Source organism: Lactuca serriola, chromosome 1 (assembly GCF_051521515.1).
Source record: "Lactuca serriola cultivar US96UC23 chromosome 1, Lser_US96UC23_V15, whole genome shotgun sequence".
NCBI classification, from domain to species: domain Eukaryota; kingdom Viridiplantae; phylum Streptophyta; class Magnoliopsida; order Asterales; family Asteraceae; genus Lactuca; species Lactuca serriola.
The window spans coordinates 89006232-89031948 of NC_136408.1; the positions used below are offsets into that span (position 1 = coordinate 89006232).

General features: G+C 40.7%; 1 protein-coding gene across 1 annotated transcript; it reads left to right on the forward strand.

The window, feature by feature from the left end:
• Positions 1-697: 697 nt before the first annotated feature.
• On the forward strand, positions 698-4696 carry LOC145069953 (F-box/kelch-repeat protein At3g23880-like). Its single transcript, XM_079016889.1, has 3 exons — positions 698-1915; positions 2042-2097; positions 4590-4696. Exons 1-3 carry the CDS (start codon positions 800-802, stop codon positions 4591-4593), a joined length of 1176 nt encoding a protein of 391 aa, XP_078873015.1. The 5' UTR covers positions 698-799; the 3' UTR covers positions 4594-4696.
• The last annotated feature ends 21021 nt before the right edge of the window (positions 4697-25717 follow it).

A 25717-nucleotide genomic window follows, 5' to 3' on the forward strand; every position in this document is an offset into this window, starting at 1 on the left:
GTGCTGGTTTGACATATTTAGTTATGGTGTAAATTGTGGGTGCATTAATTTTCATTGTTTGGAGTATTCAAATGCTTATTGTGGAAATGTGGATTAGGTTTGTTTAGATTGTAGTCTTGATTTTGATCGAAATTTGGTCGGTTTTTGCGGTTAAGTTAATTTTGAGTATAATTGATAGTAAATAGTAATGAATTTCACAAAATTAATTGAAATTTAGTTTATATTACATTATAGTAGAGTGTTTATAAGGTAATTGAGTTTCTGCATCTCCCCAGAAGAAACCTTAACAAACAGGCTTGATATAAAATTGTTGAATTAGATGAGAACTAAGTGAAGCAAGCAAAAAGGAACAAATTTTTCCTTCCGGTATAACAGTATTGCCACTGTGCTTGATCTTCATAGCTTGGTAAATCACGTTATCTATGTAGCTAACTTGATCATTACAGGCCTATTTTCAAGGCAAGTTTCTTCACTGATAATTTATTATCTTGCCTTCCTTCTTCCCTCTCCATTTAGGGAACCTAATTCTTATTATGTCTTTATAGTTATCTTAGATTCCAGCATTGTCAATCAAGAATCATATCTAGTAGGTATGTTAGGATCTACAAATTTATTTGATCCACAAGCATATGTGGTAAATTTGAACAAGGCACATCAAGTCATCACTAAAGGTAATTACTCTATCCGGTAAGATTTCGCAAAACTAAGTTTGTCTTTTTATGAGTGCCTAGTAATAAATTTAGTATAAAAGAAGCCTACATAGTATATTCTCACACGCAACCTACTCTCTCTTTTGCAAATGCGATCATCCGGTTCTAGGGTTTCAATGGAACAGTTGCCGGAGGAAAGGGTTTCAATCGAACGGTTGCCCGAGGAAATGCTTGCAGAAATACTGATAAGATCAGAGGTGAGGGATCTGATCCGTTACAAGAGTGTTTTAAATTCATGGAAATCTTTGATCTCTCGAGCTGATTTCATCAAAGCCCATCTTGAACACAGTTATCGCCGTGATTCTGAAAATGACAAAATTGTAAAAAGGAGAATTGTTATGTCTGTTATGCTCTACGGCAACAAGCGAAGTAATGCTGATAATATCTATTTTGACAGTCGAAAACGTCATATAATTGGCTCATCAAATGGTTTGGTATGCATTACTCCCTCTCGTGCTGAATATTTACTTATCAATCCTGAAACTAGAGAGGTGAATAAACTGAAAAAGCCCCAAATACCTGAGGCCGGACCTTTGACTTATGGTTTTGGCTATGATTCATCCAAAGATGACTATAAGGTGGTATTAGGTTTTGGGAAAGGTAGCAGTCATACCTGTTTTCTAATTTTTAGTTCAAAATCCAACCTCTGGGAAGTTATAGGAGAAGTAGACTACACTTGTATCAGTAGGGTGGGTGTCCTTCACAGTGGAGCACTTCATTGGGTTGCATATCATGGTTCACCTGACGATAAGCAACAGGTAATTCTTTCTTTAGATTTGACCAAGGACAAATTTAAGGAGATTCCACAACCTGATGATATGAGATATAAGAATGATGTAGCTTCCGAAGGAGCAATGCGTTTGGGGACCATGGATGGTTGTCTGTGTGTATTTGATGGTATGTGTACCGTCAAAATATGGGTGATGAATGAGTATAATGTGAGACAATCTTGGGAGCTTGTGTGGCGTGGCCACAAGACTAAGACTGAAGTTGTGCATCACTTGAAAGATATAAAGTACTACAGACCAAAGAAGAGGTTTCTGTGTCATAAAGAGAGTGTTGTCCAAACTCCAGATTTTATATGGGCCCCTAGGTATATACCAAGCCTTGTATCTCCTCGTGTATGCAGTAACCTTGTATCTCCTCATGTATGCAGTACACCGGAAAAAAAGAGGCAGGAAACAAGCATCACCAACAGTTGCAAGGTGGGTTGTACTTAAATTATTATTTTTTTTTTATTTTTTGGCTTTTTGGTTTTCATATATGGTTTCATATTGTGTTCGTTATGCTCGAATTGTGCCTCTGATTTTATCTTTGTACTATATGTCTAGGTACCAAAACTTTGTCTTGTCCCAGGTAGTTCAAGTGAGTTGGGTAATCATGAAAGGTAAAGCACTTGAATCTAACTATCTATATGACGATCGTTATAAACGTAGACAATTCAATGAAAGCTTGAGGTCATACGACTTGGAGTCTATAATTCACAAAATTCATTTACATCTTAATTTGCTGTTTTTAAGCTTTTATGCCTTTATCAGTGATAAACCTCTCAAAATCCCACCATTAAGGGCCTGGTAAGGTCCATGTATTAATCACAACATGAATTTTGATGCACGGACATTAAAAGAATGGGTGGATAAGGGCTTAGAGGCTTTTCTTGGTGGTGCGAATTTTCTTTTACTTTTCTTTGAGGCTCATTTGCATGACATGGAAAATCAAAAGCCATGTTTAATGCTATTTAATACTAGTACAAGGGAGTTTAATCTTTTAAGAAGTTAAATATCTATATAGCCTTTATGTTTTCCATGTTGGAATGCTATTTAATTGTGGTTCATTGGAGTTTATTGTTTAGGGAAGTTAAAGAGTATAGTCACACAACTATGATGATCATGGTCTTAAGCTTGATGTCTAAAATTCTTAGGAGGAACCGATCCTTTTAAGTGCTTAGATCGGTTACAAAGAACTGAAGATATTGTTGAATACAAGGAAAATGATGACTGATGAAGACATGGAAGTAAATCCAAAATTGTTGCTAAAATCAAGGTTGTGTTGTGAGTCTGAAAACCAATGAAAGGGTGAAAGTAAAACAAAATTTTCTTCTTGGATATGTTTAAGAAGTACCTTAATATGAGATATTTTACTAATTGTTATTTGAAAGATAACTTCGCTAAACTAAATAAGTTGAAACAAGTATCTAGTAAGAGTGCAACTTGGAATTTGAAAAACTAACTATCTTAGGTAATGTGAAAAACTTCATGAAGGCAGCATGGCTTGATTTATTTGTGGTCTTGATGTGGAAGTAGTGACTTTGTCGAGTTACTACCATGTTTTGCTTTTGAGGAAGTGTAAAGTTGTATTAGGTATTCAAATGACAAACGTACAACTAAAAAAGATGCTCTTTATATAGAGCTAACATATTATCATCATTGGTATGGAATCTATACTATTCACCCATTTAATGTGGGGCACCCTTGACTCGCGGCGAAAAAAAATTAGTGTCCACAACTCAACAAGGTCAACAAGCTGCTGTGAAATGTGAGAAGAAATTAAAGACTAAGAAAACAACCCACAAACCGTTAGCTTTAAGCGGATATGCTACATCAAATGATGGTTTTAGGTGAAGATATGATGGTTGCTATAAATATAAGCAATGTAAAGTGTTTATGGTAGAAGGGATATGACCATGACTAACTAACCTGATTAAATAGCTCAGCCTGGACATTACATGAACATTGAGGATAAAGCTTCTATGGTGCTAGTAGTTTCACAAATGGAGTGTGGCTCGGTTAACACTGAAGATATCGTCAATAAGGTGTTTAGTGTGTGAATAGCCTTACACACAAAGTCAATACTCCTAGAGGAAGTTGTGAATATCATCTTCCACACTTGTGAAAGAGTTGCAGCTTTCCCCCCTCCCTACCCCCCCCCCCCCCCCCAACACACACACATGTTCATCAACAACCCTACCAATTACATCAGCCTAATGGTGGCAGCAAGCCCTAATTTTATTTTTTATTTGGTAATTATCTAGATCGTGACCTATGGGTTGTGGTGCCTACGGTCTGCGAATGTGTATCATATCGTGTTAAGATGTCATTGGCAATTCGATCAATGTGTGGTTCATCATGAAGAAATAATGAACATGTTTAGAAGGATGACTAGAGCAATGTGTCAGCTAATGTACTTCTGATGAGATATGCTATGGTCACTGCTTTTGGTGCCAAATTGCTTGGTTTTTGAGATATTACGTGACTACTGAGTACTACAAGATGCAGGTTGATTTTGGTTCAATTTTTCAGGAATGTAAAAATGGAGTTTCATGTGAATCATTGCCACATGATTATTTGCTTTTTAAGGGTAACATGTTTGTTCCTAAGTGCTCAGTTTAGGAATTACTTGTAGAGAAGCACATAGTGGATCCTTGGATTTCCTTTTTAATTTTCCACTTTTGTTCCCTTCGGATTCACCACATAAAATAGTACCAAACGATCTTTATTCCAATATTGGTGTCTATCTTTATAGTTTTGTTGGTGATCCTCACATTTCTTTTTTCTACTTTGTTCCCTTCACATTAAATTCTATTCCATACATAATGGTTTAGAAATCAATTAACAATTGAGATTTTAAGTCTAACACACTTGTCTGTCACTTTTGGGGGGGATAAAAGATTACAGTATTTGTCCCTTTGCCAAATGCACTACAACCTCTTCCTCATAACATTCCGGTCATCAAGTTGAGTCATATGCAATCGTGCTCCCCTATATTGCTTTTCCAGTGACAATGTATTAGGAATATGTTTACTTCTCATTTGCTCTCTCTTTCTCTCTCTAGATTGTAAATATCATTTTCTTCTCACACCATTCTTGCTTTGTCTGCCAGCTAAGCAATTTGAATATGATGGGTCATGGGGATGAAGCTCCAGAGGAGGTGATCTTGAAGAAAAGCTGCTGAGCACATCAATTGCGTGTTGAATCTTTCGGTTTCTGTTTAAAACTATGTTTTAAACCCTGTTTCATGTTATTAGAGATCTATGGAATTATCTTTAACAATCATGTGTTTGATAGTTTGAAAATCTTTAACAATCATGTGTTTAACGGTTTGAAAAATGCTTTAAAGATTGTTCTTTATATGGAGTTCCGTATCTTAGAGATTGGTACTTTCATGGAGTTTTCTCTTGTGTTGTACTGCATGCGTTCTCCTTAACCATGTTTTGACCTTTCTGTCATTTTTGTTGTCTTTATTCTTTATGAATAAAAAGCCTTCTCCTCTGCAACGTGCCTTATCGTTAATAGCTTTCAAATAACTTGGAATATGCATATAGAGGTGCGCTAAAAAGATTTATGTTTGTTGTTTTTTTTGTTTTCTGGGTGACTTTCAAACTGGTTTGGATCAAAATCAGTTTTGGGACAAAATACTCGAACGGGTGTAACGTGTTCCTAACAAGATTTAGAAGACAATTATCCACTTTTTTAAACTTTAATATGAAAAAAACATATGCAACAAGAACTGAACACCAATCAAACATATAATTTCATTTGACTTGATTATAAATACAAAAAGAAAATTAAGGATAACAAATATGAAAAAGGATAGAAAGTTAAACTTCATATAAAAATACAATTTGCAACAATAATTTAATTGTAATCAAATATATAAAATTCCAAAAGATCTATACAAAATGGAAAACTCGATCTGATTAAAAAATGATTAAGGAACCCAATAAAAGATCTACAAATTTAAAATCAAGTTTGTTCAGAACTTCACCAAATCCTGAGAATCCTATTTGCAAGGAACTTTTTGATGATATTCCAACTGAAAAACAAAGATTACTCCAACTCAAGACAAACATAATGTGTAAGACACGAATCTTCGGTTGTTCAGGAGCCAACTTATTGCACTCGCATTTTATGTAATTGAATCCTTCTCAAAACTGTCGGAAAGACTTGTATGTCTTAATGTAAGGAACTAAGGTCTAGTGAGAAATCCTTCCTATTTCAAAAAGTTATAAAGGTTAGTATGTTAATTTGGGAATTAAAATATAGTACAAAAAAAGGGATATGTACCATTCCTTTTGGACCTACACATAGCAACTACATTGCTTAAAATCTGTCAACTATAAATGCTTTGGGTGACAAATTCAAAGTTGCCCAATAAGTCACTTTACCGTCACTATACCAGGTCCGTCTAGTTTCCGCAGGGCCGGTCTAAAGCTTTACCAATCCCTGGGCTAAATGAGTAAGGGATACCCTAGTTTGTACTTGTATTGTATACTATATAATATACTCAACATCTATATAAGATAAAAGGCATGTGATATAATACGCAAGAGAATCATAGTTTGTTGCCATTTCTTGTGTTAAGTCATTCACAATGTAATTATAAAAAGAAACCATGGTTGTGGGAGTTTGCAAACCAATTATTTATGTATCTTCATATTAAAAAAATCATAAATTATTAAGAGAAACAAGCAAAATGTGGAAGCGCGATGAACATTTGTGGTTCTTAATTGAATCTTAGGTTTTTGTGCTGTGACCCTCAATGTAGGGGGAAGTTGTAACACCCATTTCCCGAAGCAGAATGGCCAAGATTAAAGGAACTAAAAATAAAGGTTTTTGGAGCAAACCCTTAACCATGATGTGGCATGTGGATGCCTACGACTTGGTGTGAAATGTTATCGAATGCACATTTTAGAGGGTCGCCATGACGTGGCAATGGATGACCATGGAGTGGGAACAATAGCAGTCCAAGCCCTTGTATTTTAGCGTTTCTCCCATATTTAAGCCCCATAACTCCAATTCTAGGTCATTTCCTTTAGCCTCCATATCCCCATTCTGAAACCCTACCCTTCTTCCCTTAATGTTGAGCTTAGTGGCTCTAACTTGAGGTTGCTTGCTTCATTTGGTGAAACTTGAAGAAGAAACTAGTTCATTTTGGTTGAAGGAAGCAAGGAGCAAGCTTGGATCCAAGGTCTTTCTCACATTTCCGAGTTATTAGAGGTATAAAGTTCATACATTGACCTTTTTTCTTCTTGTTTCTATTTCAAGACCATGTTTGGATGTTTTGGTCCCATTCATGGGTGCTTTTGGAGTTTGAGGAACTGCAGAGCTTGATGTGGTGCTCATTTGGTCAAGAACTTATGAGCTAGTGAGAAAAAAGGTCTTAGCATGAGTGTTCTTTGCCCCATGTTTGAGTTTTGGTCATATTAAGGACTTAGGGTTTAAGATCTTGTCTTATGGTGAGGTCCTAATGGATAAAGTTGGAAACTTTATCCATTAATTCAATGTGGAGAAGTAGATTTGGAAGTATCGGCTTAGGTCTGAAAGGATTAAGATCCTAATGAGAAAAATGGTGATTTTCTAGTGGCCACGACATGGTGAAAGTAGCCACAACATGTCAAAGTCAAAAATCTCGAATACCTTGTTCTAGCATTTCCATGGTGTGTCCACAGACGACCACGGTGTGGCAATGTCTTGCATGTTCATTATTTGACCTTGTGACCCCCACGACATGGCTGACGTGGCATTGACATTGACCAAGTTTGACCATTGACTTTTGTGATCAGTTTGCATTTGGTTCAAACTTGAGGGTTTTTCACTGTTAATTAAGATTCTACCTAGTTTGGTGATTAGTGGATTCGCAGGAGCTAGGAGTGCAGAAAGGGAAGTGCGTCTCAGTGTTTCGGGGTTCTTCATTCTTGTGAGTTTTTCCTCACTATATTCGTATATCGAAGGTACCAATGCCAGCACCTCAGTTTTGGTTATCATTAGTAGAGGGATGTCATAGTGACTGTATGTGGTCATGTAGGATAGACCGAGGACTCTTGATCTAGGCTTTCATACATGTTGCTTGTTTGGTTGTGGCTCTAGACTAGTATCATCTGTACGGGTGTCTATCTCACCTCTGGGTACATATGGTTATCCATTCCTTGGATTGTTGGTTATGTATCATTGTGTATAGGACTTTGTTGTGCTATAGTGATATGCTAGATTATATATGGTGTGTCGGTCAGAATACCAATAGGTTGCTTATCACGTAGTGTAGTGCCCTAGGGGTTGTAGGTAGTCATGTAGGATAGGCTGAGAACTTTTGATCTAGGCTTTCTTGCATGTTACTTGTTTGGTTGTGTCTCTAGATTAGGACCATCTGTTTTGGTGGCTATCTCACCTCTGATTACTTATGCTTATGAATTTCACAGAGGTTAGTTGGTAGCGGAGCAATGTGCTGTGCGAGGACTAGTAGGCGGTAGTGAGCTGTATTATTGATAATTGCATGTAGAGATGCACTAAGGTTTAATCTAACCGATATCTGGATCCAATCTGGTTTTTCCGACGTCACAATCAATCCGGTTAGATCTGAATCCAAACCGGTTTTGACTAGATTTGAAGATGCCTGATCCGAATCGGTTTAATCCGATTAAGTTGGAATCCGATTCGGAGTTTGATTTTTTTTTAATAAAAAAACATTTTAAGCACTCAAATATAACACAAAATGCAACATAGGTTCATTAGAGTACTTAAAACATATATCAAACATCGAAATATAAAAAGTTTTGATACTGATATCAAACTAGTTAACTAATAATAATAATAATATAGTGGCGTTATAACATTTTTTTCCAAATAGCCTTCAATTTTTGTGGTCTTTTACTTCGTGTTGCCTTCACTAAATTTTTCTTCAACGACCACGCAAATGGATAGGGGACTCATCAATACCATCTTCTTCATCTTCGTCTTCGTCTTCATCATCATCATCATCTTCGTTTAGTTCCGAATGCATTAATAAGCCTTGTTCATATTCTTGTTCCACTATCTTCGGTTTGACATTATCCACTAGTAGGCCTTCTAGTGATGCCAAGTGTTGTGTACGTTCCACCGAATCCAAGTTATTCTTCAAGAAAATGTAAACCCCCATCACAAATCGGGGTAAGATTCGTTCTCAACTTTGATAAAACCCTGCCACTAAAAGAAAAAGCGGATTCCGAAGCAACCATGGAAGCTTGGACAGTTAGTAAATCAAATACGAAATTGTGATTCCTTTTCTCTCCACCAAGCCAAAAGATCCAAAATTTTAAATTGTGGTGCACTCATGAATTTTAAAAAGTTTGAGCCCATATAAATTCCAAGTTTTCTACTAGGGGTTAATGTGAGTGCTCGTTTGTTTTGTTCCTCCAAAAGGTAGTTATAGAGGTCGGTATGAAAATTCGTTCGACCTCCACTACCACCTGATGCACCACTAGTAGCGTCAGATACACCGATAAAAGAGTGTGACATTTCACCATATTTTCCTACGTAAAGGTCAAACCAATTAGTAAAAATATTATTGAAATCATTTATTTGGTTACGAATGTAGCTAGAATCATATTTTTGCAAATTTTAAAAGATGGAAATTTTGGTAAGTAAAGCCTCTGCGGCCGTAACATTGATACATGGGTTTAAAGTTGCAGAGTAAGTAAAAAGTGGTGATATCTCTTTAAAATATTTGACAAATTTTGTTTTCATTGGTTTCGTAACTACAACAAATATTTCACTTCTTTGTTTAAAATGTTCCAATTGTGCGGACATCAACCATAACTCATTTAATAACAAAGGAATTGTAGGATAATTCACACCCGATAGAAAAGTTGTTGATTGTTTAAAAACATTTAACATGTCCTCAAACTCTTCCATCAAATCCCAATCAAAATCTAAAATTGGGTTTTTTCCTTTTGAAATGGTATCGTAAAATAATTGCATAGATTCTTTGACATGTCAAACTTTCAAACATCATGCATGTCGAACTCCATCTAGTGTCAACATCGCAATGAGGAGTATATGCATTTATGTTGATGGAAAGTGCAAAACGTCGATATTTTTCGATTGTCGCTATGTGTTTCCCAAAAACTCTTATTAACACACTTTTTAATTTTTCAATCATAGAATATATGATTCTTAAACCATCCTCTACCGCAAGATTAATTATGTGACAAACACATCGGGTATAAATAAATGAGGTATCAAAAATAGGTTTATATTTTGCAAATATTCTTTTTGCGGCGGCGGCATTGTTAATTGCATTGTCAAAAGAAATAGCGAAGATTTTGTCGCTTAAATTATAAGCCGCTATAACGCTTACTAAAATTGAAAATAATCATGACCTCGTATGAGGATGCGCAATAAGTACAAAAGCAATAACTCATTTGTTCATTACCCAAGTAGAGAGGTCTATCTAATGTGTTGTGACGTCAGGATAATTTTTGGGACAATTTTTGGTGGAGGACCAAACATCACATATTAAAGAAACAACGGTTTTTATATCTAAAAATCCCAATTGTATACCTCTTTTGTCTATACCCCAATACATTATACCATCACCTCTAAGAGTAGTGTGACTTACTTGCCGGTATTGAGGTTGCATTTTTTTTCCGCAAAATCCTTGTCAACCATGGGTTGTCGAAGTGGTTGATAAGCATTCCCACTTGAATCATGAACTTGCAAAAGCTTTCACGAATATCATTATTGTTGTGCCTAAAAATTGCCCCGACGGGAGTCGGTTTATCCGAATTGCCTTGACCTTTTACAACCAGACAAGTTTTAGTTTCATGGCTCTTCAAAGTACTAATGTCATCTTTACCATCAACAACCCACACTTCTTGCATCGAGTCTTTTCCTTCCTGTTCGACAATAGCACCATATCAAAATGTTCCTGCACTTCTTTATTCTGACGGGTTGGTAAGATTTTCACCACCATTACATCCAACTCTTGATCACCCACGGTAGAATTTCTAAAGCTCATTTTTGTGGAGTGTTAAGAAACTAGAAGTCCAGAAGTAGTGAAATTATGTGTAACATTGAAATCTAACAAATGCGATCTATTTATATGTGTTAAGAGGGTCAAAGAGTCAAGAAATAGTCAAATAGACATTTTTTGGAACCTTCTAACGGTTAGAAAAAAATTGATTTTTTCAAAAGTTCCCTTTTTTTAACGGCCATAGAAAAACTAGTTTTCGACGGATTCGGTTTTAAATATGAGGTCCAATCTAATTTTGCTTCCGAATTACCAAAATGGTTTCGATCCAGTAACCAGTTTAATTTGATCCGATTCGGTCAAAACTGGTTTTGACAAAATCTAGTTTTCGGATCTTGAGGGTGAATATGGTTTTTGATTGCATCTCTAATTGCATGTATTATGTGCCTACTTGATCCTTGATTGTTTATATGTCGACGTATGGTGGTGTATGAGGTTGAGGCGGTCCTACTGCATGCTATAGGCCAAGATACCTTGTAACATCCTGATTTCCCAGGTATATCATTTTATTTAATTATTTTGGAGTTTGAGGAGGAACTCGGCGAGTTGGAGCCAAGACTCGCCGAGTAGGGTCGCGGATGTTCATCCGGGTTCACGTCCGGACTCGACGAGTCCATTAGTGGACTCGGCGAGTCCACGCTGTTTAATGAAACCCTAATCCCCCGGGTTTGGAGCCTATTTAAGGGCACTTATAGCATCGCATTGCGGCTACCAGTCCCTTGAGAGAACCCTAAGTGAGACAAATCGTTGTGAGGGAGAAGAAGTCACTTTTTAATCCTTGAACTCTTGGTTTAGCAAGAAGAAGGTGACAAGAGCAAAGAGGAGGTGCGATTCAAGCAGTTCCAGAGTTCAGAGACATCATTTTGAGGTAATGGTTCGAACCTCCTTCAGTTTTGATGTTGATCATTAGATTTAGGGTTTTCTAACCCCTTTGGAGAGTGATTATGTGGAGCAAATGGCCCCTCTTCGAGTTTGTGCCTTGGATCTGGACTCAAAGAGGTCCAGAGACCTTGACCCTTGGAGCTTTATGGACCAGTTTGGGGTTATTGGCCTTAGGTTGCCATTTTTAGGACTAAATCTCCTTTTGATGCCTTGTTGTGGTTATACAAGCATCAAGTTTCGAACTTTACATGACATTCATGCTTGGGGAGGCCAGATCTATGGTTTGGGGAAACAGATCTGACCTCAGGTGGTCATTAGAGTTTGTGCATGGCATGAACTCGCCGAGTTGTTCTTGAGACTCGGCGAGTAGGGTTAGGGTAAATTGCTCAGTGAATAGATTTGTCGAGTTGGGGGATGACTCAGTGAGTCAGGAGGGGTTAGAGGACTGGAGTTCAAGGCGGTACTCGCCGAGTTGTTCTTGAGACTCGGCGAGTTGAGTCGGGGTGGCCCCGCGATTCCTGTCTGGTATGACTCGTCGAGCATAGGGAGGGACTCGACGTACCAAGCGGGACAAAGAGTTAGTGGACATGTGTGTACTCGTCGAGTCACCGGAGTGCACTCGGCGAGTTGGGTCAAAGTTTGACCGTTGACTTTTGTTGACTTTTAGGGTTTGGTCAGCAATGTGGCCTTTGGACCAAGAAGGGGGTAAAACGGTCTTTTACCCTTAAGAGGGTGCCAAGAGAGGATTGAGTCTAGTCTCGAGAGTTATGTTCAAGAGAGCTTTTGCCTTATGTGATAGATGGTGGCGAGTTCGAGATGCAAGCATGAGGATATCTGCTTCCTGCTTGCCAGGTGAGTCTTCTCACTATACTTTACCTTGAGTAGGTAACCAGAGTTACGTGACAGAGTATTTGTATGCTATGTATGTTATGTGTTGTACTGCATTATTTCTATGTGATTTATGTTGTGCATGTTTACAGAGTTAGAACCGGAAGGTTCCCAGAGTTAGAACCAGAGGGTTCACAGAGTAGGGTCCACGGACCCACAGAGTTATAGCCTTGAGTGGCTAATATGTGTTATGTGTGGTATTTTAGGGAACTCACTAAGCTTCATGCTTATAGTGTTTTGTGTTATGTGTTTCAGGTTTCTCTCAAGATCACGGGACGGCACCGGCTCGATTGTACACACCAGAGAAATAGTCATGTTTTGAGGATCCTGGTTTATTATGCAAGTGAAAATGGAGTTATGTTTTGTAATTCGATTATGAATGAGATTTTAAGAAAAGTGTTTTTAAGAATTAAACGATTATTTTTAAACGAAAAATTGTTTTGAAATTTTCGGTGTTACAAGTTGGTATCTGAGCCTTGGTTTGAGGGATTCGGATGCGCCTTCGGGTAACTCTGGACTCAAACTTAGGAAGTAAGAAAAGTTTTCAAAGAAATAATTTTCTAAAGCGAATAAGAGTTCAAAGAGAAAGCGAGAAAGAGCAGTGTGTACAATCAGCCAGAGCCCGAACGGTGATTTCCCAAAATACCCTTACTTTTGTGTTATGAGATATTTATGATGCACTTTATGAGATATTATTGCATGCTAGAGACATGCTAGGTATTCCATATCTTAGGACTAGAGTGGCCTGATTTGTGATGCCTTAGCCTAGGAATTGCTGTTATATGCGATGTGCTTTTGAGTATGTGATGAGTGAGAATATTTAGTTGGAATCCTTTAGGGGATTTGAGTAGAAGAGTAATCTAGGGGAGATACCTAGATAAGTACCGTGGTACTTAGCGAAAGAATAGTTAGAACCTGCGAGGGGAAGAGTTGCAGAGTTCGGTGGTACTTTCGAGGATGAGCAGAGCAAGCGGAGTTATCACCCAGAGTGAGTCATATATATTATTCGATGCTCGAATGCTGCTTGCTTCGTGCTTTGTGGAACTCTCGATGATGGGAGTCATCTACCAAGCGAATATGACGATATTTAGGAGGTAGATGGTTGGCATCATTAGGAGCTCTTCACCAGCTGATGGCAGAGAAGTGTGGGAATCTAGGAAGAGCCTAGGGAGTAACCTTAGCCAGATGAGTGCGCTGGCAGAGTAGAGAATTTCGCTGGAGAGCGAGCACGCGCGACGGAATTGGTGAACGAGAAGGTCGAGCAGCTACTTAGGAGCTTCGGGATAGTCCGTGTGGAAAGTATGGGTAGATGTGGCAGGTAGTATGGGCCCGTACTATTGAAAGCAGAGGACCCATACTTGATACAAGGAGTATTCTGAAGGTTCTAATGAGCGGATGGAGGAGTGATGTTATGGTTCGAGTACCATACATCGGAGCGTATTGAGGAGTGATGTTATGGTTCGAGTACCATACATCGGAGCGGATTGAGGAGTGATGTTATGGTTCGAGTACCATACATCGGAGCGGATTGAGGAGTGATGTTATGGTTCGAGTACCATACATTGGAGCAGATTGAGGAGTGATGTTATGGTTCGAGTACCATACATCGGAGCGGATTGAGGAGTGATGTTATGGTTTGAGTACCATACATCGGAGCGGATTGAGGAGTGATGTTATGGTCCGAGTACTATACATCGGAGCGGATTGAGGAGTGAAGTTATGGTTCAAGTACCATACATCGGAGCAGATGAAGGAATGATGTTATGGTTCGAGTACCATACATCGGAGCAGATGGAGGAGTGATGCTATGGTTTGGTTACCATACACCGGAGCATATTGAGAAGAGATGTCATGGGATGAGTACCATGGTTCATAGTGAATGATGCTTGTGGTTCTCCGGTTATCCGGTCATGATTGATGAGGTAGAAATTGGACGCTATGGGTTTTAGGCCAGTGGGCCATGATTGAGTTCGAAGAGGCGTCCCTTGAGAGGGAGGTCAAGAGCCTTTCCGAGTATTTTGGTAAGAAGTCGGAGGGAGGGGAGAATTTCGGTCTGAGTTGAGCAATCAGTCGATAGAGGAGATGACACCTTCTATGACCTGGATGGTGCTATTTATGTTCGTGTGCGAAACACGAGAGGCATGATGTTTAAGTTTGGAGTTTGGGGGTAAACCCCACAGGTTGTCATTGATGGTGATTTTCCATCAGAGTATCAGGTAGCATGTGTGCCGCGAGGCAGTGATTTACCATGAGCAGATAGTCAGTTGGGACTGAGATAGTCGAGGACCACGTTACACCTATTTGAGTATAGTAGGGCGTATTGTAGAGGTATCAGTGGGGAGTCCAGTCGAGTTAATCAGTGCAGTGGTTTTTTCTATCTATGTTGGGTATTGAATATGGGAGTGGGTCCCTGTTCTTGGGATGATCCATGTGTTGGAACGTCGGTTGATGAGTCGAGGTGGGGGAGTATGATGATTTCGTGGTCCAGTCTATGAGTCAGTGATGTTATTGGACAATTGAGTTGTTTGGTATTGGATTGGTACGAGACTTGGAACGACTAGAGGCAGTCGTGACGAGAAGTTCTTGAGGATTTCATCTGAGGTTCAGAGTTATGAGATCGATTGATTTCCTTAAAGGGGATTATCGGGCGTTGCGTAGCACTTTCCAGGGGCAGGTGCGTTATTGCTGGTGAAAATAGTTTGTGAGGTTGTTGATGTGTCAGATAGTGATGGTTCGAACCCTAAGTGGGGGAGAACCGGGTGGTTTATTGAGAGAACCAGAGATTTGTGCAAGAGCGGTTAAGGGTTGGATACAGAAACCTGCGACTTGAATTCATGAGATCAGGGTCATTGGTGATCAAGGAAAGGTGCAGGGCGAGATAATGCATGTGGTATATGTCTGAGAGAAGGATGGGTGTCTCCACGGCAGGTGGTCAATGGTCAGGAATTTGGTGGGGGTCAGAGTCGTTTGAAGTGGAAGACTCGTAATGATGGTATGGGCAGTTGAGAACTTCTGGGTTGAAATATGGGTAGAAGATTATCGAGTAGCCAACTTCCGGGTTGGGATGTGTATTCTTGCTTGGATTTTGAGCAGTAGTGGAAAGGGTTTCGGAGGATCATCAGTGTGTTCTGAAGAGTTAGCGCCTTCCTTGTATTCCAATTGAAGTGTTTGGATGCACTGAAGTTGTGCATTGAGTGAAATAGGAAATTATTATGGGATTCAGAGGAAATGTATTGTTGTATGTGTATGGTGCTGGGAGTAAGGGAATCAATGGTAGAGGTAGGACATTGTGATGCTCTGTTAGGGTGTTCCATGGTTTCCGCGTATAGCATCACGATTTTGGAGTTATTTAGAATCTTGGGTTTAAGATGACTAGTGATGTATCATGTATCCACGGTTCCAGTGGGAGCCCTTCGTGTATTGTCATCAAGAGGGATTATTTAAGGAAGTGGATCTCCGCAGAGGTAGGTTCTGTGATATGGCAGTTGCCGCCAGAGTCTGTAATGCATATCGGGGTAAGTGTGTGTGTAACTATCTATGATAGTCTTCGGTGCATGAGTTAGTGAACATAGTGTGGCATTGTAATGAGAATGAGAGTATAGGGTGAAGCTACGGGGAGCCATAGTATTCACCAGTCAGAGGGTGTTGTGATGCTACGGGGAGCCGTAGTACTCACAAGTCAGAGAGAGAGAGAGAGAGTCGTGATGCTACGGGGAGCCGTAGTATTCGCCAGTCAGAGGGTGTTGTGATGCTACGGGGAGTCGTAGTACTTACAAGTCAGAGGGAGGGAGTCGTGGTACTATGGGGAGCCATAGTACTCACTAGTTAGTTGGCGTTGTGATACTACGGAGAGCCGTAGTACTCACTAGTCAGAGGTTGTCGTAATATTGCGGGAAGCCATAGTACCCTCTAGACGGCAAGAGAGTGTGATGATGGAGTGTTCTCCGATAAGTGCATGATGCAGAAGAGTTTTAGGCTTGAGTAGCCCTAGTGTTGAGTTTTTGGAGCCTAGTGGTTAAACCGGGGCGAGACTGGGGTCTCCGTCTCTGTCGGGAGGATCAGCGTGGCGTGCGGGAGAATATGCGCAGCAGACTTCAGAGGTTAGAGCTGAGTCGATCTTCGATTGGATTGTATTTTTATGAGGAAAAGGGAATTTCGTGACTTGGGTGTCACTGGGCCGTGATAGTGGTCACGGGGAGGAAGTTAGTGAGATATTTTGGATCATGTTATGTGTGACCTTTGGGGGTTCAGCTGTGGGGCCAAAAGCTGACCTGGTGCTCGGTATCGAAGATGAATTTGAGAAATGAGCTAGAGTTTACCATGGTGATGTCTGTGGACACTTCAGAGCAAGCGAACGATTCAGACGCTCGAGGATATGTTTCGGGCATGTGTATTAGATTTCCGGGGGGGGGGGGGGGAATTGTGGCCCGTATTTGCCCTTGGTAGAGTTTTCCTATAACAACAGCCATCATTAGTGCATCAGTATGCCACCCTTTGAGCTGTTGTAAGGAAGGGGGTATCGGACCCCATTTGCTGGGGAGAGGTAGAGCAACGTGTGATGGGAAGTACAGAGATCGTGCTTCAGACGTCAGAGCAGATACAACAGGTCAGGCAGAGGTTGTTGACCGCTCAGAGTCTCCAAAAGAGTTATGCAGACAGGCGCCGGTCCGAGCTCAAATTTTTGGTCGGTGACTTTGTACTCCTGAAGATCTCTCCTTGGAAAGGAGTGACTCGATTCAGGAAGAGGGGCAAGTTGGGGCCCCGATATATCGATCCTTTTTGGGTGATCGCGAGGGTAGGCAGGGTAGCCTACCGGTTGGAGCTACCTGCAGAGCTAGGTCAGATCCATGACACTTTCCATGTGTCGCAGCTGCGAAAGTGTATAGTCGAGGAGTCGGCAGTAGTGCCATTAAAGGATATTCAGGTGGATGTGGGCCTGAACTACGTTGAGAGACCGGTGGCTATTCGGGATCGAAAGATCAAGGTTCTGAGGAACAAAGAGGTGCCTCTGGTGCAGGTCCAGTGGCAACACCGGAAGGGGTCAGAGCTTACTTGGGAGCCGGAGCGCAAGATGCGTGAGCAGCATCCGGAGTTGTTTCCAGAATGAGACTTCGAGGGCGAAGTCTGATTCTAGTGGGGGAGAATTGTAACATCCTGATTTCCCATGTATATCATTTTATTTAATTATTTTGGAGTTTGAGGAGGAACTCGGCGAGTTGGAGCCAAGACTCGCCGAGTAGGGTCGCGGATGTTCATCTGGGTTCACGTCCGGACTCGACGAGTCCACGCTGTTTAATGAAACCCTAATCCAACAGGTTTGGAGCCTATTTAAGGGCACTTATAGCCTCCCATTGCGGCTACCAGTCCGTTGACAGAACCTTAAGTGAGCCAAATCGTTGTGAGGGAGAAAAAGTCACTTTTTGATCCTTGAACCCTTGGTTTAGCAAGAAGAAGGTGACAAGAGCAAAGAGGAGGTGCGATTCAAGCAGTTCCAGAGTTCAGAGACATCATTTTGAGGTAATGGTTCGAACCTCCTTCAATTTTGGTGTTGATCATTAGATTTAGGGTTTTTTAACCCCTTTGGAGAGTGATTATGTGGAGCAAATGGCCCCTCTTCGAGTTTGTGCCTTGGATCTGGACTCAAAGAGGTCCAGAGACCTTGACCCTTGGAGCTTTATGGACCAGTTTGGGGTTATTGGCCTTAGGTTGCCATTTTTGGGACTAAATCTCCTTTTGATGCCTTGTTGTGGTTATACAAGCATCAAGTTTCGAACTTTACGTGACATTCATGCTTGGGGAGACCAGATCTATGGTTTGGGGAAACAGATCTGACCTCAGGAGGTCAGTAGAGTTTGTGCATGGCATGAACTCACCGAGTTGTTCTTGAGACTTGGCGAGTAGGGTTAGGGTAAATTGCTCAGTGAATAGACTTGCCGAGTTGGGGGATGACTCAGTGAGTCAGGAGGGGTTAGAGGACTGGAGTTCAAGGCGGTACTCGCTGAGTTGTTCTTGAGACTTGGCGAGTTGAGTCGGGGTGGCCCCACGATTCCTGTCTGGTATGACTCGTCGAGCATAGGGAGGGACTCGACGTACCAAGCGGGACAAAGAGTTAGTAGACATGTGTGTACTTGTCGAGTCACTGGAGTGCACTCGGCGAGTTGGGTCAAAGTTTGACCGTTGACTTTTGTTGACTTTTAGGGTTTGATTAGCAATGTGGCCTTTGGACCAAGAAGGGGGTAAAACGGTCTTTTACCCTTAAGAGGGTTCCAAGAGAGGATTGAGTCTAGTCTCGAGAGTTATGTTCAAGAGAGCTTTTGCCTTATGTGATAGATGGTGGCGAGTTCGAGATGCAAGCGTGAGGATATCTGCTTCCTGCTTGCCAGGTGAGTCTTCTCACTATACTTTACCTTGAGTAGGTAACCAGAGTTATGTGACAGAGTATTTGTATGCTATGTATGTTATGTGTTGTACTGTATTATTTCTATGTGATTTATGTTGTGCAGGTTTATAGAGTTTGAATCGGAAGGTTCCCAGAGTTAGAACCGGAGGGTTCATAGAGTTAGAACTGGAAGGTTCACAGAGTAGGGTCCACGGACCCACAAAGTTATAGCCTCGAGTGGCTAATATGTGTTATGTGTGGTATTTTGGGGAACTCACTAAGCTTCATGCTTACAGTGTTTTGTGTTATGTGCTTCAGGTTTCTCTCAGGATCACGGGACGACACCAGCTCGAGTGTACACACCAGAGAAAGAGTCATGTTTTGAGGATCCTGGTTTATTATGCAAGTGAAAATGGAGTTATGTTTTGTAATTCGATTATGAATGAGATTTTAAGCAAAGTGTTTTTAAGAATTAAACGATTATTTTTAAACGAAAAATTGTTTTGAAATTTTCGGTGTTACATACCTAGTGTAGGCCGACTGTTAGTCGTAGGAACAAAGGCTGAAAAGCAATTGGGTTAAGTTGGCAGGACAACAAACGCTGGGTATTCCAGTCTGATCACCGATTGGACTCGTACATGTTAGCATTACAGTCTGATGACTGATTGGGCCAGGGTATTCCATTATGATGATTGTGGGCCCGTTATGCATGCTAATGCGTTTGTTATATGGGGTATTTTGCGGGAAACTCGCTAAGCTTTGAACTTACCCAGTTGCTTATTGTTTCAGGTTCTATCGATGATCAAGGGAAGGCGAATGCAAGAATGTACACACTCATCAGTAACATTGAGGATTTCACATTTCTGATATTACACTAATTTTCGATAAATATATTTTGGAATAAATGGTTTTTCTTAATAATGTATTTATAATTAGGAAGTTTTACATTATTAAAAATGAAAAATTTTGGTTGTGAGAATGGGATGTTACAAGTTGGTATCAGGTCCTGGTTTGAGCGAATTGGAGGAACACTTGTGTGGATCTAAACTCAAACTAGGATCCGAGAATTTTCACTAAAAGTTTCTGAAAAGGAAATTTATAACAAAAAGGTTGTTTTATGGATATGGGCTCAGTGTCTTGTCATGTTCTTCTTTGATTGTTAGCTTGGGATCAGGAACGTGAACCTTAACTTAACCTTGGTTTTATAGGAAGATGTGGTGTGTACAGTCATCTAGAGCCTGAATAAGAAAGTGGTTCCCAAAATACCCGTACTTGTTATTTGTACTGAATTTGAACTTGTATATATATATATGAATTGTTAGAAAAGCATGTTAGTGGATAGTCTAAGGTTATCATAGGGACTATTGGATATAAGTGCCTGATTTCGGTGATGCCTTATGATATAGAGAATTGCTTGCTCGATGTTATTTGAGTGTGTGTTTGCTACGTGTATGTTTTATTATTGTATATGGTTGGGATTAAATAGCCTTAGAATGATCAACTTAGCCTTATTTCCTATTCCTTGTGTGGTTGTAGACTTAGGATACAGTCCATTATTCGATAGTCTATTTGACCTCATATTATGTACAACAAGCATGCACAAAAGCAGCCAGTAGTGTGAGAGCGAGGATAATCCTAGGAAGAGTGCCTAGGAAGTTAGTTGTAGCTCGTAGGACAAGTAGGTGTTATCACACCCAGGAGTAATTTAGTGCAGTGACTTAGGACCTTGGGATGAATTCTGAACGGACAACGGATATCTGTAGAAGGTAGTATAGGCTCGTACCACTAAAAGCACATGATCCGTATGACATTCAGGAAGAATCTCAAGGCTACTAAGGAACTAATAGGAGGGTGACTTGGTGTGTTGAGCACTATGTTTTGATGTCTAAGCTTTCCATGGTTTATTTTTAGTATGGCGGATATTAGAGGCTCATGATCAGGTGATGGTGGCACTGTAAGAGTAGGTCTGGAGGAGGAAGAGATTTGCAGGGTCATTATTGTTGAGGTGGCCTCAGCAATCAGAGAGGCAATTCCAGAGTTGTTTGCGTCAAGGAGTTTAACTGGTGCTATGCCGCCGTCACATAGGTATTTGTTTCCGCAACCATTACAACCATTTCCATTGTAGGGTATTAGAGAGGCAAGACGATTCAGTACCAAGAGTTCAGTTATACAAATCCTTTGGAGTTCAGATGTGACAGGGACCCAATTATCACTTTGAGATGGATTTATGATGCGGAGGGATGTTTCTTCACATGTGGTGTTCTGAGAACCATAAGGTAAATTTTGCACTTAATCTTCTTTGTTAGGGTGCAAAGGTTTAGTGGGAGTGTGTGACTTAGGGTTTTTCGCATGAAGAGCGTGCCACGGAGACTTGGCAACAGTGTTTGGATCTGTTATGTGCTAAGTTGTTGCTCTTATGGAGTGAGAGTGACTGGCGCAGGAGGACCTGTCTCTCAAACATACAACAGAGTCAGTGATAGAGATCACCATGATATTTTTGGAGAGAGCTCTTGACTATCCAGAGTATGCCGCTTCAGAGTAGGCATAAATGTCATGATACTTAAGTATGCTCAAGATGGAGATTCGAGAGTTTGTATCTTCTCAACAGTACCGGACCGTGATCGAGATACAATCAACCGCCAGGAGGAGGGAGATTGAGTAGGAGATTTAGATAAAGGAGGAAGAGACAACATCAACCGGCGGCCAAGCGATTCAAGTCCACCGAACCGATTTCTGTATCAATTGAGAGGCGAAGATCTGAGTGTAGCAAGTGTGGAAAATTTCATGATGGGAGGTGTCGATATTTTGTATGTAGCATGTGTGGCGAGGAGGGTCATTTCAATATAGTCGCAGGTGGAGTATGCAAGTTTTCTTCTAGTGCAGGTAGGAGGGCCACATTAGAACTTGTTATCCCTTTCTCATTTTTGGTGAGGTGTTGTACCCAACACCCCTAGCTTGGTAGCTACCTGAAGGTCGTTTTGGGACGGCCAGATCCCCAGAGACCAAGGTTTGAGTTATCTGTTCTTCTATTTAGTCGATTGTTATAGTGTTCGTATTCATTTGTAAATCATGTTTATGTTTTGAAGTTCAGTTGAAATCTTGGATGACCAGTTAAATGGATTTATCTTATTTATCTCTATTTTTTAACTGATTCCTTATTATGAAAGGATTAATTATCATTGTCCATATTTGCATGCGTGTTGGAAGTTATGAATTTTATGTGGGTTCAGACTCTCCTATGTATCTGGATATCAATGGTTGGGATCAGTCAGTAGAGTTCAAGTTGGTCTGGTTATCGAAAGATTGTGAAGTTGTCAAATTCTAGCATATTTCAAGTGCGGGCGAGTTGAACCTCACAACAGGGAGACCTTATGCCAAGATTTAGTTCTCAGTCGCATTTCTCCAAGTTCAAGACTTCCACGCCACTGCTAAATATTCTAATTTCATAAATAGATCGTCGTTAACTAATAGATTTCCCTTGAAGTCGTATTTGTTTTTGTTGCGATATAAATCTGCAGGGCGTAGTTGCGCTTTAAACTATATGGTGTTAGGAGCCCAGGTTGAGGGATGTGATGAGGGCTTCCTTGTATGTTCTTGTTAGATTAAGGCTTGGAAGTCTGAGTCGTGGCCCAAATGCCTGGTAGGGCGAGCTAAGTCTTTTTGGGATAGATATGCGACATTTTAAGTTACGAGAGCTGTTGTTGGTTGGTGGATTGGGGGTAATCCTGAGTGCCATTTTTGGTTAGTGGATCGGGGTAAGCCCGAGTGTTGTCAGTGTATAGTTGAGCAGAGATGTCGGAACGAGTTATAGTATGGGTTAGATTAGTATGTGGCCGCTTGGTTTTCGTACCTTGGTGCATTTACATGTGGGATTAGTATTGCAACGTTAGACAAGAAGATCTAGGACCGATCAAATTTGTGGATTCCGGTAAGCATAATTGATAGAAAAGATGGTTTAGCCTTGTTTGCTAGGTTTTGTAAGAATTTCTCACAGATGTATCGATGTGTGAGGAAGTCAGCTATTGTGTAGAATGTAGTTCCTATTTCAGATTTTTGATAAGCGATGCAAGGTTAGGAGACCTTGGTCGGGTCGAGCATGTGGGTTTTGGTTAGCATGGGTGAAAAATGTGGTGGCTCAGTTTCTTGGAGGTTGTCATTGATTTTGGGATCTTCAGATCATAGGCTAAGAGGGGAATTCTTCTTTTGTGGAATGGTCTTATGTCAGGTCGCTTGTTCTTCTTTAAGTCTGCAGAGGTGTCGAGAGATCAAGGGATGTCATGGTAGTAGTGAATTAGACCCCTAGAGTCTCTGGTGGACTTGTCTCAACAACCTGGGCATGGAACTTGTCTTATCAATGGTCGTAGTTTCATGTATGCAAATGATCTCAACTCCTGTTAAGGGAGTCGAGTTTGAAGGACCCATAAGGGGTTTCGAGGGTGTTTGAAATGAAACTTCAAGAACTGATATTGAGGACGAAATCTAATTTAAGTGTGGGAGAATTGTAAGACATGTTTCTAAAAGAAGGATGACCAATATTGAAGGAATCAAAATAAGGTTATTGGAGCAAACCCTCAACCACGATGTATGTCATGGATGCGTACAATGTGGTGTGAAATTTTATAGAACACGTGTTGTATAGGGCTACCACGACGTGGAAATTGATGATCTTGGGGTGGCAACGGTAGCAATCCAAGCCCATGTAGTGTAGTTTTTCTCCCATATTTAAGCCCCTTAACTCCCATTCTAGTTCATTTCTTTTATCCTCCATATACCCATTCCAAAACCCTAGCCTCCTTACCTTAGTGTTGAGCTTGGTGGCTCTATCTTGAGGTTTTTGCTTCATTTGGTGAAACTTGAGAAAGAAAGTAGTTCATTTTGGTGCATAGAAGCAATGAGCAAGATTGGATCCAAGATCTTCTTCACAATTATGAGCTTTTGGAGATATAAAGTTCAAACCATGACCTTTGTTCTTCTTGTTTCTAGTTTGAGCTTTTGGTCCCATTCTTGGGTGCTCTTGGAGTTTGAGGAACTACAGAGCTTGATTTGGTGCTCATTTGGTCATGAACTTTTGAGCTAGTGAGAAAAAGGTCTTAACTTGAGTGTACTTCACTCCATGTTTGACTTTTGGTCATATTAAGGACTTAATGGACTTAGGGTTTTAGATCTTGTCTTATGGTGAGGTCCTAATGGATAAATTTGGAAACTCTATCCATTAGGTTAGTGTGGAAAACTAGATATGGAAGTATTAGCTTAGATCTGAAAGTATTAATCTCTTAATAAGAGTTATTTTCTAGTGGCCATGGCGTGATAAAGGCAGCCATGGTGTGGCAAAGTCAATAACCGTGACTGCCTTGTTATGGCATTGCCACGGTGTGTCCAAGGAGGACCACGACATGGCAACGTCCTACATGTTGACTAATTGACCTTGAGAACCCCCACGACGTGGAGTTGACATTGACCAGGTTTGACCGTTGACTTTTGTGTTCAATTTTACAATAGGACAAACTTGAGGGTATTGGATTGTTGATTAACATTCTACTTGGTTTGGTGATTAGTAGATTCATGACAACTAGTAGTGCAGAAAGGGAAGAACATCTAAGTGTTTCGGGTTTGGTTTTTCCTCACTGTACCCGTGGGTCGATGACACCAATTTCGGCCCATCAACTTTGGTTATCATTAGTAGAGGGATGTTATAGGGACTACATGTAGTCACGTAGGATAGACTGAGGAATCTTGATCTATGATTTCCTGCCTGTTCCTTGTAAGGTTGTGGCTCTACAGTAGGATCATTTATTCGAGTTTCCATCTCACCTTTGGGTACATATGGTTATATATTCCTTGGATTCTTGGTTATATATCTTTGTATATAGGACGTTGTTGTGTTGTAGTGATCTGCTTGATTTATGTGCATATACCCTTGTATTATAGGATGCAATTGTAGTGGTGTACTGGATAGAATACCAGTATGTTGGTTATTGTGACAACCCGAAACTTTTTCCGTTTCCGTTACACATTTTTCGTTAATGAAATTTCAGACCCGTTAACCTTTTTCGTAACAATTTTGGTTTAATAAAATAATCTAGTTATGATTAATTAAATTATTTTGCAAGTTGGAACCAAAAATCACGCGGAAACCCGAAAATCTCGAAAATCAACATTTTGGTCTAAGAAAGGGATTACGACCGTAAACCCTGTTTACGGTCAAGGACGAGTGGACCCCACCTCAACACCCCCTATAAATAGGATGCCCCCGACTTCATTGGCACGTTTCTGGCCGCATTCTCTCCTCCTCTCTCTAAGAACCTTAACTGTAAACACTCAAAACGCCTTCAAACTTCGGAAATCATCGAGAAATCACGTTTGGAGTCACTTTGGAAAGTATGGAATCACCCCCCACATCGAAGTCAGCATCCAAACCTCGTTTTCCGAGTTTACGGTCCGGGCTTCAAAGACCGTAAACTCAGTTCTTGAGTTCACGGCCGTAAATTCGGCTGTAACGACCAAAAAATTCCAACCAATTTAAAGTTTTCAAAAACAACCTCATTCCATTAAAGTTATTACAAAAAGGTTTTCAATACAATTTATTTAAAGTATTCCCAGAATCACATCACGACAACAACATGAAGAGCGGTACGATCACGCCTTCGCCTAGCCACGGTCTCTTGAAGAACCTGAAAAACATTAAACCACAACTGTAAGCCCGAGAGCTTAGTGAGATGTCCCCCAAATACCAAACACATATACCATACACGCATAACATGCCATAACATATCCGATCACAAAACAGCCATGCACTTCGGGTCTACTGTGTGACTGGTCCACCGCACCGACCAACAGTCCACCTGGTCCACCCTCCGAGTCTAGCCATATACCTCGAGTCTGCAGTGTGATTGGTACGCCCGCACCGGGCCTTCAATCCACCTTGTCCACTCTCTGAGTCTACAGTATGACTGGTCCGCCCGCACCGGGCCTTCAATCGGCCTGGTCCACTCTCCGAGCCTCGGCACGTTTGGTCCGCCCTCTTGGGGCCTACAACCTATCTGGACCGCTCGCTGGGCCTTCGGGACAACCGGTC